General features: G+C 50.2%; 1 protein-coding gene across 2 annotated transcripts in view; it reads left to right on the forward strand.

The window, feature by feature from the left end:
* Positions 1–17,417, forward strand: part of PDE2A (phosphodiesterase 2A) — a 350,282-nt gene that overhangs the window by 107,121 nt on the left and 225,744 nt on the right. The window contains exon 2 of one of the 2 annotated variants that reach the window (XM_072993391.2): positions 3,103–3,178. In XM_072993391.2, the coding sequence (XP_072849492.2) occupies positions 3,103–3,178 (76 nt within the window). Of the gene's footprint in view, positions 1–3,102; positions 3,179–10,825; positions 17,318–17,417 lie in introns of those variants that run through there. The other variant, XM_078390561.1, reaches the window with a different exon arrangement.

The raw sequence follows: 17,417 nt of genomic DNA on the forward strand, positions 1-17,417 counted from the left end.
CTTCACACACCAGACCCTTTCTGGTCTCTGGTTCTTTGCCTTGAAATATGGCACGGCTTTCGGCTCGTTCATCTTGAGGCACTTGCAAAATCGGCGGGATGAAAGGGAGTGCACGAGGAAGCATTATTTCCTGGAGAGGGCACGTCAAACCCTAGACATTCAGAGCTGGGAGGGATCCTAAGGGTCATCTAGTCCAACCTCCTTCTCCTGATGCCGGAAAGCCACCGTGAAAGTGCCCTCGACAGAGGGCCAATTGTTGGAAAAACTCCACCGGCTTCTAAGATGGCCCTTTCCACTGTCACATGGCTCTGACAGTCATGAAGTTCTCCTCCTAAGTTTGATGGAAATCCTTTCCTTTAATTGGAATCAGTTGGGTTCCTAAGTATAATCCAGCGGCAGCGAGCAAGCTTGCTTCACCCATATGATGGGCGTTTTGTCCTTTAGTAGCTCCAGGGTTTTTGCAAACCATCAGAAAGCTGGCAATGTCGGCAACCGGCAACTGGCTGGGAACCGTCCTGCTGTTAAGTCAGTGTAGATGGGTTGAGGGTCTTGAAGGTCAAAAGGGACCATCGGAATACAATTAGTTATTGTAAAATTTCTCATTCTCAGCTAATGTCTGTGTTTTGCCACGGAAAGACGCCCAGGCCAGACTTCTCTCAGCATCAGCAAAAATGTCCTGATTTCCCATGAAAACAAGAAACTCAAGGTCATTTCCACTTTTTATTATTTTCATTTTTCATTTTTCACCCATTGTCCTACACAGGAAACGGCCACATTCTGTGCAGCTTCGTGTCCTTTCTCCGGACTCCTGTGCAGAAAACATGCTATTCTGCTCCGGAATCCCAACACACCTGTACCACCTCATGTTTCTTCTGTCCTTTTCAAGAGAATCCTGCGCAGGAAAGGCGCTGCTCTACACAGGACTTTGTAATCCACCCTGTGCCGCTTGACATTTCTTCCAGCAAAAACAAACACAAAAATAGCAAGAAGCCCCATGAGATTTCCTGCAAGATTTTCAGAAGAAGGCTGGGTGGAGTGGGGGAAACTTGCACAGAGAAATTAATGGTGCATACATAAAACTGTTCCTTTCCCCAACAAGGTAGTAAAAAAAATGATCTCCATTTGTCTGTGGGCCTTGTGCAATACAGGAAATCCAGTTTCTCCCTGTGTCAGGCAAACTGTCTTTGAAGAAGAAGCTACATTTCATTTCAAATAACGTGGGCAATTTCTGATTTTCTTTTGTCTGTGCTGAACCTACAGATAGCTGTGTGGTGTTCAGGCATCTGTCTGCAGAGTCAGAGGTTGGGAGTTTGATTCCCCCAACTGGGCTTCCTTGTCAGGGGCTGGACTGGATGATCCCTAGGGTGCCTTCCAGCTCTGCAGATGATGAGACGAGAGAGAGAAATTGATATCCTTCTGCCAGCACAGCTGTTGGCTAGGAGACTCTGCCAGGTGTAGTCCGAACAAGTAACGTTTTTCAAGTTCTTCTCCAGTTTCACTAAAAGCAAGTGGGGTGTAATCCAGGTCTATAAAATCACGAATGTGGTAGAGATTTTTCACTTTCTCTCATGCACGCCATGGGCTTGATCCACTCTTGAGGTCCCTTCCTTCATTTTTTTCCTCTGAAATGTGAAGCAAGGGCCCCTCTTGGGGGGGGGGGAAATCGCCTGTCGATCCTGCCCTGGCCTCAAAAGAAGGGCTTCCCTGTGTAGAAGTTGTCCTGCAGTGGGTGGGAGTGCCAGGGGCCATCCCAAGACTCTTTGCTGTCTGAGGCAAAGGCACCCTGGCTCACATTTCGCACTCGGAAGCTGACAGAACTGCCAGTTTCACGTGGCTTTAGTACCAGCGAGAGAGGTGCCGTAGCGCCTGCTGCACAAAAAGAGCAGCACGGCTAGCGGAGGGAAGGATTTGCAAAGTTAAAAATAAAGAAAAATGAATATTATGGAATGCTACAACCTCCCAGGGGGTAAAAGGAGGAGGGCGTCCCCTGGCAATGGGCGTTCCACGGGGTTGCTGTCATTTTTCACTTCTGCTTTTTTAAATGAGTTGATTTTAAAGGGTTCTAAAACGGTTTAATTGAGTGGATTTTTCATGTGATAATGCGTTTAATGGAGTTTTAATATGTGTGCTTTCTCTGCATCTGTTCTTTCATTTTAGCTCTATCAAGATTCTGGGGTTGGTTTGTTTTTTAACCCTTTGGCGCAAGTCTTTGTCACATGGCAGTTAGATTTCCTGGGGTGACCTCGGTCTATCCTTCTCTCTTAGCCTGACGCACCTCTTTTTTGAGGGGGGGGTGTTCCAAGGGAGAACAGCCAGGTCGGCTGCTCTGAGCCCACAGGAGGGGAGGAGGAATGTTGACAGAATAACCAAAAACAAACAAACAAGCGAGCAAACAAAACAGGTGTGGTGGTAACTATTCCTACGACACCAACGGGCCATGTGGGTCTGATGTTGGGAGGAATGCAGGATAGAAACAGGAGATGTATAACTCAAGTAAAACAGATGTTTCTAAATAAACAAACATGTATTCCGGCTTCTTGGGAATCAGGTGCATAATTGAGAATGGCAGAGCTGAAAGCAACCCTAAGTTGATGAAGAAGAAGAGTCTGAAAAGTAGCGCGCTGGCCGGGGGGGGGGGGCGGGCCGGGCAGGGCAGCCTAGCCTTCCCCTCCTCCAGCGGCTTGGGACCCCCAGGCGCCCCCCCCCCCCCGGCCAGGACGGGAGAGCCGCGCCCGGCCTTTTGCTGCGCCCAGACTTTCTTTCGTTCTTTCGTTCTCTCTCTCTCTCTCTCTCTCTCTGGCTTCTGGCTTCCCGCGGCAGAGGGAGCGGGGATGCCCGGCTGCCCTTTTGGGAGCAGGTGTGGACGACAAGGCACGCGCGCGCGTGTCCGCCACCGCCGCAGGCAGGCAGGCAGGCCGGCCGGCAGGGAGGGAGAGGCGCGCGCCCGGCTGGCGGGGGCGGGGGCGGCGGCCGGCCCGGCGGCGAGCGCGCGTGTTCGAGTCCCGGGCGCCGCTCGGTGCGGCCGGCGGGCGCGGCCGGGAGGGCAGCCAGCATGGTCCTCATCCTGCCCCACATCCTCATTGCCGCTGTTCAATTTTTCAGGCGGGGCCAGCAGGTGTTCCTGAAGGCCGAAGAAGCGGCGGCGGCGGCGGCGGCGGCGGGCTCGGACACGCTCCAGGTAAGGTCCCTCCGCCGCCTTTGGGGGCGTCTTGGGGATGGGGTGGGGGGGTGGGGGGGGAGAGAGAAGAGGGGATGCCCTCCCACTCCGGGGGGGGAAGGGAGCGCGGGCGTGTCTCGGGAAACTCTGGTCCCCACTTGGTGCGAGGCGGCGCCTTTCGCTCCCGCTGGTCCCGTCCCGTCCCTTCGCTTTCCTTGCTTGCTTTTCTTTCTTTTCCTTCCTTCCCTCCTTCCCTTATGACGGGACGGCCCGCCGCCGACGGCTCTGTCGGGGGGGGGGGGGCAAGCGGGCTCCGCTCGTGGGGCGGGCGTGGCCGGACTGCTCCCCCCCCCCTCGGCGGGTCGCGCGCTCGGGCCGGCCGGGAAGGGCAGGGCAGGGCAGGGCCGGTGGCGGGGCGCCGGGCGCCGGCCGGGCTGGAGGCGAAGCGGGCGCCCTCGGGGCCCCGGGCCGCTCGGGAACGGCTCCGAAAGGGTCCGACTCGGGAGTCTGGCGTCGAGGGCGGGGCGCGGGCCGGGGCTCCCAAGGCGTCCTGCAGCTTCTGGAAGCCACGCGTTTGGGAGAGGAGGGGAAAACACCACCTCTTCCCCCCCCGGTCCTTTTAGCCGCCCCCCCACCCAGCGGTGCCCCCTCTTGGCCCGAGAGCGCCGGGGGGGGAAACCCAGGTTGGGAAGCCCCGCTCTCCATTCCCTTCCGTCTCCCCCCCCCCCCCGCCGATCCTCCCCAGGGACTCTGGCCGGTCTCGACCCCAGGAGGGGAGCCGCTCTTCTCCTCCTTGCCGAAGCCGACGGGAGGGTTTGCAGAGGGGAGGGAGCCGAGAGCGGGGCGGGATCGGGACCTCGCCTTCCTCCTCTCCCGGCCGCCCAGCCCCGCTCTGACCGAGAGGAAAGAACCAGAGAGAGAGAGAGAGAGAGTTCTCTCTTGGCTGAGGGTCGGGCAGGGCCGGCAAGCTTTCTGTTTCACACAGAGCTCTTCCTCCCTAGCAGAGACCTGGGGTCTCCTGCATTGCCGGAGGAAAGCCCCGAGGTAGGGAAGCGTCTCCCTGCGCCCCCTTTCTCCAGCTGCCGTCCCATCCCCAGGTGCTGAACAGCTGCCTCCTCCCGGCTCCCTTCTGCAGCCCCCCCCCCGTTGCTCCTGGTCACCGTCCCCCCCCGTCTTCTCCCCTGCCTATTTTAGAGTGTGTCTCTGCCCCCCCCCCCTTTGGAAGGAACATGTTCTCTCTCGGTGTGTGAACAGTGCGGGACAGCAAGCATTTCTCTCGGGGTTTTAAGAAATTTCACGTCTCTCTGAAACCAGAGGTCACGTAGTTGTTCCATCCAAAGCACAGATTGCAAACTTCAGGCATCCCTGAGACATAAAAAGGGCCTTTTGTGGCTGTTTCCTAGCGGGGCAGAGTTGCCCTGTTTGCCTCAGAATATTATAGAGGATGTGCAAAATTCTCTGGACCGAAGCGGCCCTTGGGCGGTGGGTGGCCGTTCACCTGCCTTTGACCAGCGTGGGTGGTTCTGTCTTTTCTGCAAACCGTTCTCTACCTCGAGGGCACAAAGAGCAGAAGCAGGCAGGGATTCGTGTGACTTGGTTTTACCTGCTTTTAATCCTGGGCTAGTCTATCATTTAAGGAGCGTGCAGTAACATTGCCAAGGAGGTAAATGAAGTGCACACAAACTCCAGGGTGCTCACAAAACACCTTCTGGGACAAAGAGAGGAGGTCACCGTGCCTCTGTGTGCCTCAAAAACACCACAAAACAAGAAACGGAGAGGAAGGCTTCCAGTACATATGGTCGCTTTGGGTCTCCAGGGGCAGGGAGTTCCATGGTTCTGGGGTAGCGGTCTCGAACCACTTCCTTTGGGTGGGTGGGTGGGGGTGACTTTGGGACATGTCTGAAAGAGTCCAGGGAGGGGGTCTGGAGTGTTCCAGAAGATCAGGGTCGGGATGTAACTGAGTCTGGCCAGTCCAATCTTATTGCTAGCGAGATACCGATATGGACGTTATGGGCATTATAAGTAGCTCAGCCTTTCCCAGACTTTTGCCATAATTTCTTGGTCAGCTCAAGAGGCTCAGCTGCAGGAAGAGTTTGGACAGGGAGAAAGCCTCTGGAGGTTGGACAGGGATCCAGACTAAGCCGATTGAAGTCAGTGGGATCCCAGTGTAGCTGGTCTGACTGGCTTTAGTGGGAGGTTTGTCCGGTTCATATTGCCTGCACCGCCCCATCTGAGGCCCCAAATCTTGGCCTTTAAAGTGATTCAATGGGGGAAACTCCTCTCCCCAGGGAACTGTGGGAAATGTAGTTCAGTGGGGACCCACGGTGGGGTAAAACAGACCTCTGCCCCAGACAGAACGCTGAGCTCCCTCACGGAACTGCAGTTCCCAGGGTGCCTCAGGAAAGAGCATTGCATCATGGGTGGGCAAAATGGGATGCTCCAGATGTTGCTGGACCCCAACACCACAGGAGCTTTTGGTCGCAGAGCCAGCGGTCAGGGATGCTGGGCGCAGTGCGCGTTTCAATGATATTTGCAAAAGAGAAAGAGAAACTGGGGGAGATCTGTCTAGAGCAACATCTCTGTAGAGGCAGAACTGAGGCTATCCGACTCCAGGCACCGCTGGAGAAGGCAGGATTCACTGGGAAAGGTGGAAGGCAGCGGGAAAAGAGGAAGACCTGATACAAGATGGACCAACTCCCTCAAGGAAGCCACAGGTTTGGGTTTAGAAGAACTGAGCAGGGCGGTTGAGGACCGGACGTTCTGGAGATGGCTCCTTCATTGAGTCCCCATAGGAAGGAGGCCACTTCACAGGCTCATCACAACAACATATAGGTAAAAGTAAAGGTTCCCCTTGACATTTTTAGTCCAGTCGTGTCCGACTCTAGGGCGCGGTGCTCATCCCCGCCTCCAAGCAGTAGAGCCAGCGCTTTTCTGAAGACAGTTCCCGTTGCCACGTGGCCAGCGTGACTAGGGAACGCCGTTTTACCTTCCCACCGAGGTGGTACCTATTTATCAACTCGCATTTTGCATGCTTTTGAACTGCTAGGTTGGTAGGAGCTGAGACAAGCAACAAGAGCTCCCTCCGTCGCGTGGATTCGATCTTACGACTGCTGGTCTTCTGACCTTGCAGCACAGAGGCTTCTGCGGTTTAGCCTACAGGGCCACCATGCCACAACAACATATAGATACAGATATAATTTATCTTTTCTTTTTTTGCCCCAGCCCTATCTCACTTTCGGTTGATGGGGCTTCCTTCCCCACTGCACATTCTGGTTTTTCCCAACTCCTTTTGCAGCACCCGGTCTCCTTTTCCGAGGGCTTCCCCCCCCCCCCCCAATTTTGAGTTTTGCGGCTGTCCTGGCTGAAACGACCCAGGAAGCGACCTTTGGATGGCTTCCTGCAGCCGGTTGAGGCAGGGGCACCTGCCCACTGGTCGGACGATGGAGAAGTGTGTTTTATGCCATCCATCCCTCTTCCCTCCCCCCAATGGCTGGTGTTGAACTAGCCCTTTCGGATGGGCCTTGGCGAACAGAATGGGCCGCACGGCTGGGGAGGGGGTGTCCTTCAGCCCCAGCCTGGCCGCCTCTAATGGAGAAATAAGAGAACCGTCAGCTTTGCTCGCCTTTGGCTGGTGGGCGTCACTTTCACAGAATGGTGCACCGACAGTGGCACCTCTGTTTGCTAAGGGTCTCTGGTTCTCTCCCCCCCTCCCCCGCCGCCTTTGTGATCATCCCTCTGCTATCCTCCCGTTGCTCTCTTTCAAGGATCTATCCCCCACCCAACTACCACCTTGTACCTCGTACACATGACGCAAGTATATCTTCTCCCATATTTATATGGCAGAAGCTATGGGAGAGGGGCACAGAAAATGGAGAGCACCGTGCCCGTTGGCCCCTGTGCCCTTGGATCCGAGCCCGTGTGTTTCTTTTTCAATCGCCCTTCTTAAAAGGGCCCCCCTGGACTCGTTTCCGACTTCTGATGTGAGAGTATTACTGTACCGGCACCGCTGCTCAAAGAATCTCCTGCTGCTTCTGGGATGAAGCTGTAGATCAGCGTCAGAGGTGGGCACCCACCGGCTAAGCCTGAGAGGGCCCCTACTCTCTCTATGGTTTTTCCCCGAATGAAAAAATTTAACTGGATGCCTTCCTGTTTGTAATTCCGGACCTTGGAAAAGTTACTTGGACAACAAGCTGTTTGTAATTCTGACACTTGGAGAGGTTACTTGGACAACAACGTGTTTGTAATTCTGAAATTTGGGAAAGTTACTTATTCGGACTACAACCGCCAGAATCACCCTGCCGCCAGAGGGGCTAAAGCCATGGTAGCTGAGGATTCTGAGAATTGTAATCTAAAAAGTAACTTTTCCATGGTCTGCCCTGCAGAGAAGCGTCATCTCATTGTTCCACCATCTGGAGGAGTTAATGGCAGGCAGTAACGACCAGGCAGAGCCTTTTCTGTGGTGGTGCCCTGGTTTGAGAGGCCCGCCCCTAGGACGTACATCCGGAACCCCATTGGTTTATGTTCCAATGACAGGCTGATGATTCTGGAGGACACTGGGTTGGTTGGGTTCTAGCGGTTGATTGTTGGGAAATGAACACAGGCTTCATTTTTGTATCTGATTTCTCGAGCTTTGGACAAATCTACACACCATGAGTGGGTGGGAAGGTGTAAAATCAGGAAATACACATCACTCTGATGTATTCTCTGACCATAGACCCCCCCCCTCTCTCTGTGATTTTTTTTTACCCAGGAATTTTAAAAATTGGTGTTCTGCTGTTGTTTATATTCTTCATTCGCTGCTCTATTATTTATTGCCTGTTTTATTGCTGATTCTTATTTGCTGTGTTTCATTATTTTACGGCTATTGCTTGCCTTCGGCTTGGTACAAAGGTGGGCATGAAGAGAATTAAATAAATTTCAATAAAATCAATGAACAAATAGTATTTTGTCTCCCGTTTACGCACACCCTGCTCTTTACTCAACCCCTGCGTTGCATTTTAGAACATAAGCTTCTGGAGGGAGAATCCTGCCCCCTTTCTCTTTTCTACCATGCCAGGCAGGCGGGTGGCAGCTCACCAAAAAGCATCCGGAAGGACAAAACTGGCAACCGGTCAAGCCAAAATAATGGATACCCTCTTCCCGGGGTGGCTAAAGAGGAGAAAGTGCATCATCGGCAATTAAAAACAGCAAATTGCAGCGATGGTGTGGTCCCTTTGGGTACACCTCTTTGATTTTATGGCCGACAGATGTTCTGCACAAGGAAAGGAGCGTCGAGGGCCCAATTCTGCACCAGCCAATTGAGAAGGTTGCCTGGTCTTGTGCACCAGCCCGCCCCACCCGCAGTGGCCCTGCTCTGTACTTCTCCTCTGCGCAGGCATGCCCCTCCGCACCCTCCCCATCTCTCTCCCCCTCCCCTCCTTCAGCCTCCCCTGGGCTAAATCTGTTCCCTGAGCTGAGGTTCCAAAGGGAAGGCGCTCGGTCGCTCTGGAAGGCCGGCTGCCTTGTTTGTCCAAGGATGCCGATCTGCGCTGGCAACGGCCCACGTTCCAGGCATGCTGGGGCAAAGCCAGAGGAACCTGAGGAAGCTGGCAGGGGATGCCAAGAGAGCCCGTGGGGGCGGGCGGAGGCGCTATGTTGATGTGTACATGGTGTGCGTACTGGCTTTGGGGCCCTGCTGAATCCATACAGTCGCCAGCCAAAGGCCCCGGAGAAATGCTGTGCTGGGAGGAGACGAGACAGAAGGAACCCAGTTTATGCACAAGAGGAGGGTCCCCCCCCAAGTCGCAGACACCCGCATTCCTGCGCCAGCTTGAGTGCCGTTTGCCGTGATCATTCCGGCCACGTAAAGCAGAGGGCACGCGTTCTGGGAGACCTGTATAGGCATTGCCTCCATTTGTCTCGTGCAAAACTGAGAAACGGACCCGGGTAGCCTTGGGGAACCAAAGCATCACGGAGTTGGAAGGGGCTTGTAAGGCCATTGAGTCTGACCCCCACCCCCTGCTCTTTTTTTGGGGGGGGAGCATGGTTTGACTGATCCCTCATGCCACTCTGTGGTATTGGTTTCCTAAGGCAAACAATTCATGATAATTAATGGCACAAATCAATAATAAAAAAGGAAGGGAAAGCAAACTTTATTTATTTTGTTTTATTTATTTATTTATTTATTTATTTAACTCAATTTTTACCCCTGCCCAGCGAGAGAGAGAGAAGAGAGAGAGAGAGAGAGAGAGAGACAGAGAGAGTGTGTGTGTGTGCGTGTGCGTGTGCGTGTACGTGCGTGTGCGTGTAAGGAGCCAACGCGGTGTAGTGATTGGAGTGTGGGACTAGAAGTGGAGAATCCTGGGTTCAAATCCAGCCCCCCTCTGCCCCTGGTTGTCCTTGGGCCAAGTGAGGGAGTCGGAGGCAGGAGGGGGAAGTTGAAAGAAGAAAAGAAAGGCTGCAGAACTAGGGAAAGCGAGCAACTATCTTGAAAAGTTTGGTCATTGCTGTCGGGTCCTGATTTGGATAACGAACTTTCCCCGGAGTCTCACAGAGATGTAGAGACCTTCTGGGCAAAGCGACCAAATGCTATGATTCGTCCTTGTTGACATTATCTCAGTAAAGGGTTAATACCAGAATGAAACCAAATAATCAGTTGCAAGATGTTTGTCAACTCATCTGGGAATCTCATTATAAGTGTCTTCTTGATTGCAATAAATCCAGGCCACTCCAGAACTTGTTCATGCTATACAGGTTCTGTTTATTGACATCATGTCTGGGTCCCACACTTAAAGGTAGCAAATCCAAAATTAGCAAAAATAGTTGTACAGTTCCAAGGAAAAAACTAAGCACAAATGCTTAAATTTTTTTATTTAAAATATTTCGATGCCCCCTTTCTCCCCAAAAGGACCCAAGGTGGCTTACATCACTAAAACAGCATTTAAAAGCTAAAACAGTAAGTATGCAAATATCTGAAAAGAATTAAACAAGTATTATATTAAAATGGTAATTAAGATCAGTATTTGACACTGCCTGTGCAGTGTCAAATTTTATCTTCCTGGGCTCCATGATCACTGCAGATGGAGACAGCAGCCCTGAAATTAAAAGGCGCCTTCTTCTTGGGAGGAAAGCGATGACAAATCTTGACAGCATCTTGAAAAGCAGAGACATCACCTTGCCAACAAAAGTCCGAATAGTCAAAGCTATGGTTTTTCCTGTCGTGATGTATGGAAGTGAGAGCTGGACCATAAAGAAAGCAGACCGCCGAAGAATTGATGCCTTTGAATTGTGGTGCTGGAGGAGGCTCTTGAGAATCCCCTGGACTGCAAGGAGAACAAACCTATCAGTTCTAAAGGAAATCAACCCTGAATGCTCACTTGAAGGACAGATTCTGAAGCTGAGGCTCCAGTACTTTGGCCATCTCATGAGAAGAAAAGAGTCCTTGGAAAAAACCTTGATGTTAGGAAGGTGTGATGGCAAGAGGAGAAGGGGACGACCAAGGATGAGATGGCTGGACAGTGTCATCGAAGCAACCAACATGAACCTGACACAACTCCGGGAGGCAGTAGAAGACAGGAGGGCCTGGCGTGCTCTGGTCCATGGGGTCACGAAGAGTCGGACACGACTAAACGACTAAACACACACACTAAGATCAGTATTAAAATACATTTAAAACAACAGAGCACAACAGTCCATTTAAACCCCCCCCCCCATTCAGGCTGCCAGTCACTCAGGAAAAGCCTGCCCAAAAGAAAGGTCTTTGTCTGCTTTTGGAAGGATTGCCACAATGGGGCCCAGCTGGCCTCCAGTGGAAGGGAGTTCCAGAGTCTAAAGGAGCAGCCACCGAGAAGGCCCCTCTCCTGTGACCCCACCAAACGTACCTGTCAAGGGATTGGGATTGAGAGGAAGGCCTCCCCTGATGATCTCAACACTTGAGCAGGCTCATAGAGGGAGATGTGGGTTTTTTAGATAGCTTGGACCCGAGCCATTTAGGGCTTTATAAATTGAAACCAGCACTTTGAATGATACCCGGTAATCCCAAAGTCCTACAGACATACAAAAACAATAGGCTTAAAGAACATAAAAATCCATAAAAAAAGCAAATTTAAGCTCCAAAAATATAAGTTCCCAAAGATCTGGGAAGATGTGTATTGCTGAGCGCCCCACTAGACCAGCACGTTTCCTCTCGTACTGGGACACAGGGTTGATGGGCTACAGAACCCTGCAGCCAGGATTCTGGGCATTGTGATTGGAAAGGCAGACATTGCCCACCTGTGGTGGATGAGTAAGTTCTGGGAGATGGAGGACGTCCCTTGCTAGGGCAGGGTCCTCAAGGGTCCCCTAGGAGCACCACCTCCTTTTCCTCTCCGCCCCCCACCCGCCCAAGGACCACTGCAGTGACTTGTTCACCTGATGGTTAGTACTGCTTGTGTTCTCCATTGTTGTGTTCTCCATTTCTCAGAGTGCCATTTTTTTTTAAAAAAAGTGTACTTATTGGTCTGTTGCCTGTTAATTGGTGTAAGACGCCTCATTAATTCATGGTTCCATCATTTTTAAATTTCGTCTTTTCGTGATGTTAACCCTCGTTGTAGACGCCTTGTTTTCGACACTGAATACTGCCTTCCAGCGTTCATAAGCTGTCTTGCGACCTTTCAAGGAGAAAGGTAGGGCAAAGATAGATAGATAGATAGATAGATAGATAGATAGATAGATAGATAGATAGATAGATAGATAGATAGATAGATAGATAGATAGATAGATAGATAGATAGATAGATAGATAGATAGATAGATATCTCAAGAATTTTGTTCCGTAAAATGCAGGCACTTTCTGAAGAATTGGGGTGGAGAAAAGACAGACTTTTTCTCCTTTCCTTTTTTTCCATTTTAATTTATCGGCCTTGTCCATCACCTGCTTTTCCTTGTATAGATCATGTCCCAGCAGGACGAGGGCCCAGTGATGTGCAATCAAACCAGGTAAACAATTGGTCAACGATACAGCGCAACCCGATAGAGCCCATCGACCGTTGAAACCGCAGTTTGCAAGTTGGCGTGACCGGGATTCAGCCCAAAGGCTGAGCAAATAAATAGGTCTTCAGCGGCGGCCGGGGGGGGGGGGGATGCCTGCGAGGCTCAGGTGGGGCCTGCAGTCTGGGACACCAGTTAAAGGAGAAGGTCAAAACGTGCCCTACATTCTGCGCTCCGACTAGGAAGCTCTGAAAAAGTCTTAATCTTAGGACGGCAGAGCTGGAAGGGACCCCTCTGGATCTGATTCTGGACTGCGGTTCCTTAGTTTGCCCACCGGCATGGCTCTTGGCTATGCGGGCTAGGGGATGATGGGTGTGGTTGTCCAAAAGAGAGACTGATCCAGGCACTGCACCAGTTCCTGTATCGAAAGAGGCAGAGGCCACCTTTCTGCTATGGTTCAGTTCTTTCCAAGGTGATCCCAAGGACCTGGGATAACTCTTTGGGAATGGCCTCCCCAAGACCTATGTGTAAAAACACTGGTCCTTAAGTGGTCGTGTTGGCCCAGGACCGGCTTGAGCCAACACGAGGCGAGCGAAATCTGCACTCAGTTCCGCCCTGCCTTGGCTGGGAGTGTCAGAAATGAATTGGGACTACCTTGGCCCAGGACGGTCCGTGTGGTGGAAGGGACAGCCAGCCAGGCGAGGACTCTGGAGGACCTGGGTTCAAATCCCCCAAGCTCGGCCACGGGCTGTCCCTGCCGTGGCGGCAGCACTGGTCAAACCACTCTTTGAACTTCTCCCAGACCTCAAAAACCCTATTAGGATGGCCGTTAAGTCTGAATCAGTTTGATAGCACTGAGCAAAATAAACGAAACAAAGAAAAACAATATGAAACACTCTCAAGCATAAATATGTTCCAGTGTTGGATATAAAGTAACTCACTTGCCCATCTGCACCCGGGCGCACCTTAGGATCCAATCATGCAGTAAAGCAAAAATATATTTCCTCCCTTTATCACATTATCCCTCCAGTCATGCAGATCTTTCAGTTCTACATGCCTGAGCTCTCAGATAAGCAAACAAAGCTCTGCAGTCTCTGAGATGCCCTCAGATGACATAATGATGATGTCATTACAAAGCAAAAGCAAGATAATTTGTCAAACATTGACTGCGGTGAGCTCGAGTTAAAAGGAAGAGATGGCATTTTCCTCTTAAGAGAGCACTGCTTCTACATACGGAATCAGCCTCTCCTCTGCTGAGTCCCCCAGCCAGCACAGCTGCGGTGGTGGCAGATCTCTGGCATAAACTGACAAAAAATCGCATTCCTCCACCCCAGGAGGGTTTGTGCCCAAAGCAGAGACTCCTCCAGCCAGATCCCTTTTGAGTCAGGATGGTGCTGTGATTTGCTAAGAACAGGGTTGCCTGCTTTCAGTAGCTGCTCACAAGGCATCCCTTGACAATCCGAGCGCCCCATTGTTTGCTGAAACAAGGATCTGCTTTTTAGGTAATCTGTTTGGAAACATTACCAGCTTGTCCATTAAAAATTACAGTTCAAGCATTTGCTGATTGTGCCGACGTAACTGTTTAAAAGATTAGAGCCCTAGAACTATTTTCAAAACCCCTGAGATTAAATTCAACTAATCCTTCTCGTTGATGGCATTCTGCTGCTGGTGGGGGGGGGGGAACCTTTTTATTTAGAGGCCAGCTAGGTCTCTCCCGGCCGCTTTCTTTTGCTCTGCTACTCTGTTTTAATTTGTGTTTCTAATTCAATTATGTTTTTAACTGGCTTCCATTTTTCTCTATTCTTAGGTGGTTTCACTGTAATATTATTGACTTGTTTGTGAATTAGGCATCTTCATATTTTGGATATATATATATTACGTTTTTCCCCCCAAGGGGCATGTTTAAGGAAAGGAATGAACAAGTATTTTTGCTTCTGTTTTAAAACTGGACCTCAATTAAACAGCTGAACGTAAGGCAAGCCCCCCCCCCCCCCCGTGCTCACTCCAGAAGTTATGTCCTGTTTTGCCCAAACCCAGTTAAAACTATTTGAGATCTCAAGCTTTGACGCAGGTAAAGTTTTCAAAGATCAGCAAAGATGGAAAACGGAGCTGTCGATAAAGCTCTTTGGTCCAATGAAACGCAGCCACGCCAGTCAGAGCCCTTGGTGGTCGTTCGTCGTGAGTGCCTCCCACTGTTTTTGTGAGGGGAAAGATACACAGCATTGTAAAATCGTCGGAGAATCTGAGAAGAGTTGAGCTGTAGTGGAACCCAAAGGTCATCTAGTCCACACACACCCCCAAGGTATCTCCTGGCTGATGGGCTTCCCTTGAGTCCTGCACTTAGCTGTTGGCGTTTGCAGCCTCGCGTGCTGCCTGCTGCAGTTTGAGTGAGCGGGAGGGGACTTTTCTTGGCTGGAGCGACAGTCCAGCTGTCCAGCGTTCACCCGTTTTTTCTCCCTGTCCTCTGAAAGAGAGCCCTGCCTCTCTGCTGAGCGCTCTTTTCTCTCTCTTTAGCCATGTTAGTATGCTGATGACCTGTTTGCAACTGTAAGTAGTGAAACATCTTTATTCTTTCTCTTACCAATGTCTCAAGGTGAGTTATTGAGACCGTAAGTGCCAGTTAATGAGAAAGCCGTGGACTCTGGGGAACTGGGAGCCATTCTGTTCTGTGGATCTCTGTACTTCTATTGTGTAACCAAAAGCAGCCCTTTTAACCAGAAATTCCGAACTCGGGAACACATGTAAGCATTTAGGCTACTGGTTTATATCTGCAGTATACTGTGGCTGGGGGCCGGGGGGGGGAAGGGAAACGAGACACAGGGGGGTGTTACTTGGTTAGCACAGAGGTTTCTGAGAGGCAGCGATGAACCGAAGGGTCAGAGATTTCTCTGCCCGTGGAGACAGCCTGTCTGAGGGAGAACAAGCAACCGTCAGAATTCTCCTTGTTTCCTGCGTTGTGGTTGTGTGAATCGTAGCACACCTGTGTGACAGGGGCTACGTGGCGCCACTCTCTTATGAGTGGCTGCCTGGATTGAGGTTTGCCGGCTTTAAATCGGAGGTGCCTGTCCCTCGCGTTGCATTTGATGATTAAGAAAGCCAGCAGGCAGAGCATAAAGGTCACCAGGACCCTCTTACCATTTGGCTTTTGCGCCTGGCAGTCAGAGATACACTGCCTCGGAATGTGGAGGTTCCATCGATCAGTAGACAGAAATGGGCCATTCTCAATGTAAAAAATAACATGGAGTTTTAATGAATATCCAACCAAAGTTGATCTTTTTTATTTTGAAACATTACAATGATGTTGAAACCATCAATAGTTAAAGAATTTGACCAGCTTATTTCTAAGTTTGTTTGGCAAGGAAAGAAACCAAGGATAAAACTAAAGGCAGTTCAGAGTATGAAACGGCAATGAGTCTCCCCAACTGGCTGCTTTACTACAGGGCAGCCTCATTCATGTGAATCAAAGACTGGATTTTATTGGAAAAAACAAAGAGTGTTAAAATGGGAAGGTCATGATTTGAAATGGGGGTGGTGGTGGCGGCATGACTTTCTTTGGTATAGCAGAGCGAACATTTTTAAGTAATTTAATAATCAATGCTTGAGAAAAATCTTTACGTATTATGGTCCTGGACTAAAATTCAAAGACAGATGTATGTCAAAATACCATGTTAAATAACATCGGTGGAGACATTTTCCCTTCTGAACTTGAAATAAAACAAGAAACTCTTAAGATATAGAGAAGTACTAAAATCAGACGGGACATTGAAAAACAAAGATGAATTAGTAGCACAGGGATTTGATGTGGATTAGTGGTCACATTCTCAATTAATTTCAAGATATGGCAAAGATAAATAACAAGTTTTTTATGCAGAGAATACTCCCTTTGGGAAATCCTCCTGGATACCAAAGATAAGCATATTAAAGTCCTACATAATTTTTTATTAGATTTTGATACCCAGGAGGAAGTGGTTAAGGAATGCGTGATAAGGTGGACACAGAATATTGGGCATAATATAAGCTTGGATCAGTGGGAACAAATATGGAAAAACAATATAAAACTTACTAAGTCAGTAGCATTTAAAGAAATTATATAAAAATGTTTTGTAGATGGTATATAACTCCCACAAAACTAGCCAAAATGGATGTAAAAGTTTTGTTAGAGATGTAAAGAAAAAGAAGGTTTTTTTTACCATATGGGGTGGACATGCGGGAAAGCCCAAAAAAATATTGGATAAGGCTTGAAATGCTTTTGCAAGAGGTTCTAGAGCTTCCGGTAACTGTAACACCTGAATTCTTTCTTTTAAACAGAATTCCAAAATCAATAGAACCCATTGAAAAACATTTAGCCGTCCATATCTTGACAGCTGCAAAAATTCTCTTTGCTAAACATTCAAAAGACCCAGAGAATCCATCCCAAGATGAGTTAATAGCAAACATTTTGGACACGGCGGAAATGGATAAATTAGATCCGACAAGAAAGACGATGGTTGGCATAAATTTTATGATTGGCTCAGAAACAGGATGCAAATCAACACTGGATAACAGAAAGCCTAGGATTAATTTAGAAATAGAATGTATATCACAACTAAGCCTTACCTGGAACTTACGTATCTTTCAAACGTAACAGAGAAGAAGGAGCATTTTAAATGGTTCGTGTTGATTTGCACCCCCTTTCTATCCCATATCCCCACACCTAACCCATAACATTAAAAAAAAACGTAATTAAAAACAAGAATAAAATCTAGGACTTGGTTTGGGGAGAGAAGAAAGATCTTAAAAGTGTCTTGTGCCAGTGAGACCTGTGACCCCTTTGGAGCCGTTTCAAGGGCAGGAGATGTGGGGTTCAGGGAAGCCCTCACGGAGGCCTTTCCGCCTTCCCCCATGGGCCCAGGTGGGCACCGTGTGTTTGGCTCCGTGGGGCTGGTTTCTCCTCTCCTGCCTCCTCTCCTCGGGCGCCATGCGTCTCATGCATCGTGAGAGGCTGAGGCAGCGGCTGCTGCTGCTGTCCATGTGGGAACTCTGCCTCGCAGGCAGCAGAGATTCTGGCTGGAGGCTGGAGGAAGTGGGCAGGACGTTGAGCCCCGGGCACAGGCAAGGCGGGCAGGCAGGCTGAGGGCTGAGCCGGTCCCTTGTAGCCCTCAGCACTGCACAGCATCTACCAGACCGGCCGGCTCTCCGGGGATGGGATCTGGACATGGACACCTTCTCCGAAAGTGTAAGGCTCTTTTAATTTATCGGGTGCCTACAAGAAGCAATTTGAAGGAGTGTTCTGAACCGGAGGCTCTGTGTAGCTTTGAAATGCTTCACTTCTCCTC

The sequence above is a fragment of the Pogona vitticeps genome, chromosome 3, assembly GCF_051106095.1.
Source record: "Pogona vitticeps strain Pit_001003342236 chromosome 3, PviZW2.1, whole genome shotgun sequence".
Taxonomy (NCBI): Eukaryota; Metazoa; Chordata; class Lepidosauria; order Squamata; family Agamidae; genus Pogona; species Pogona vitticeps.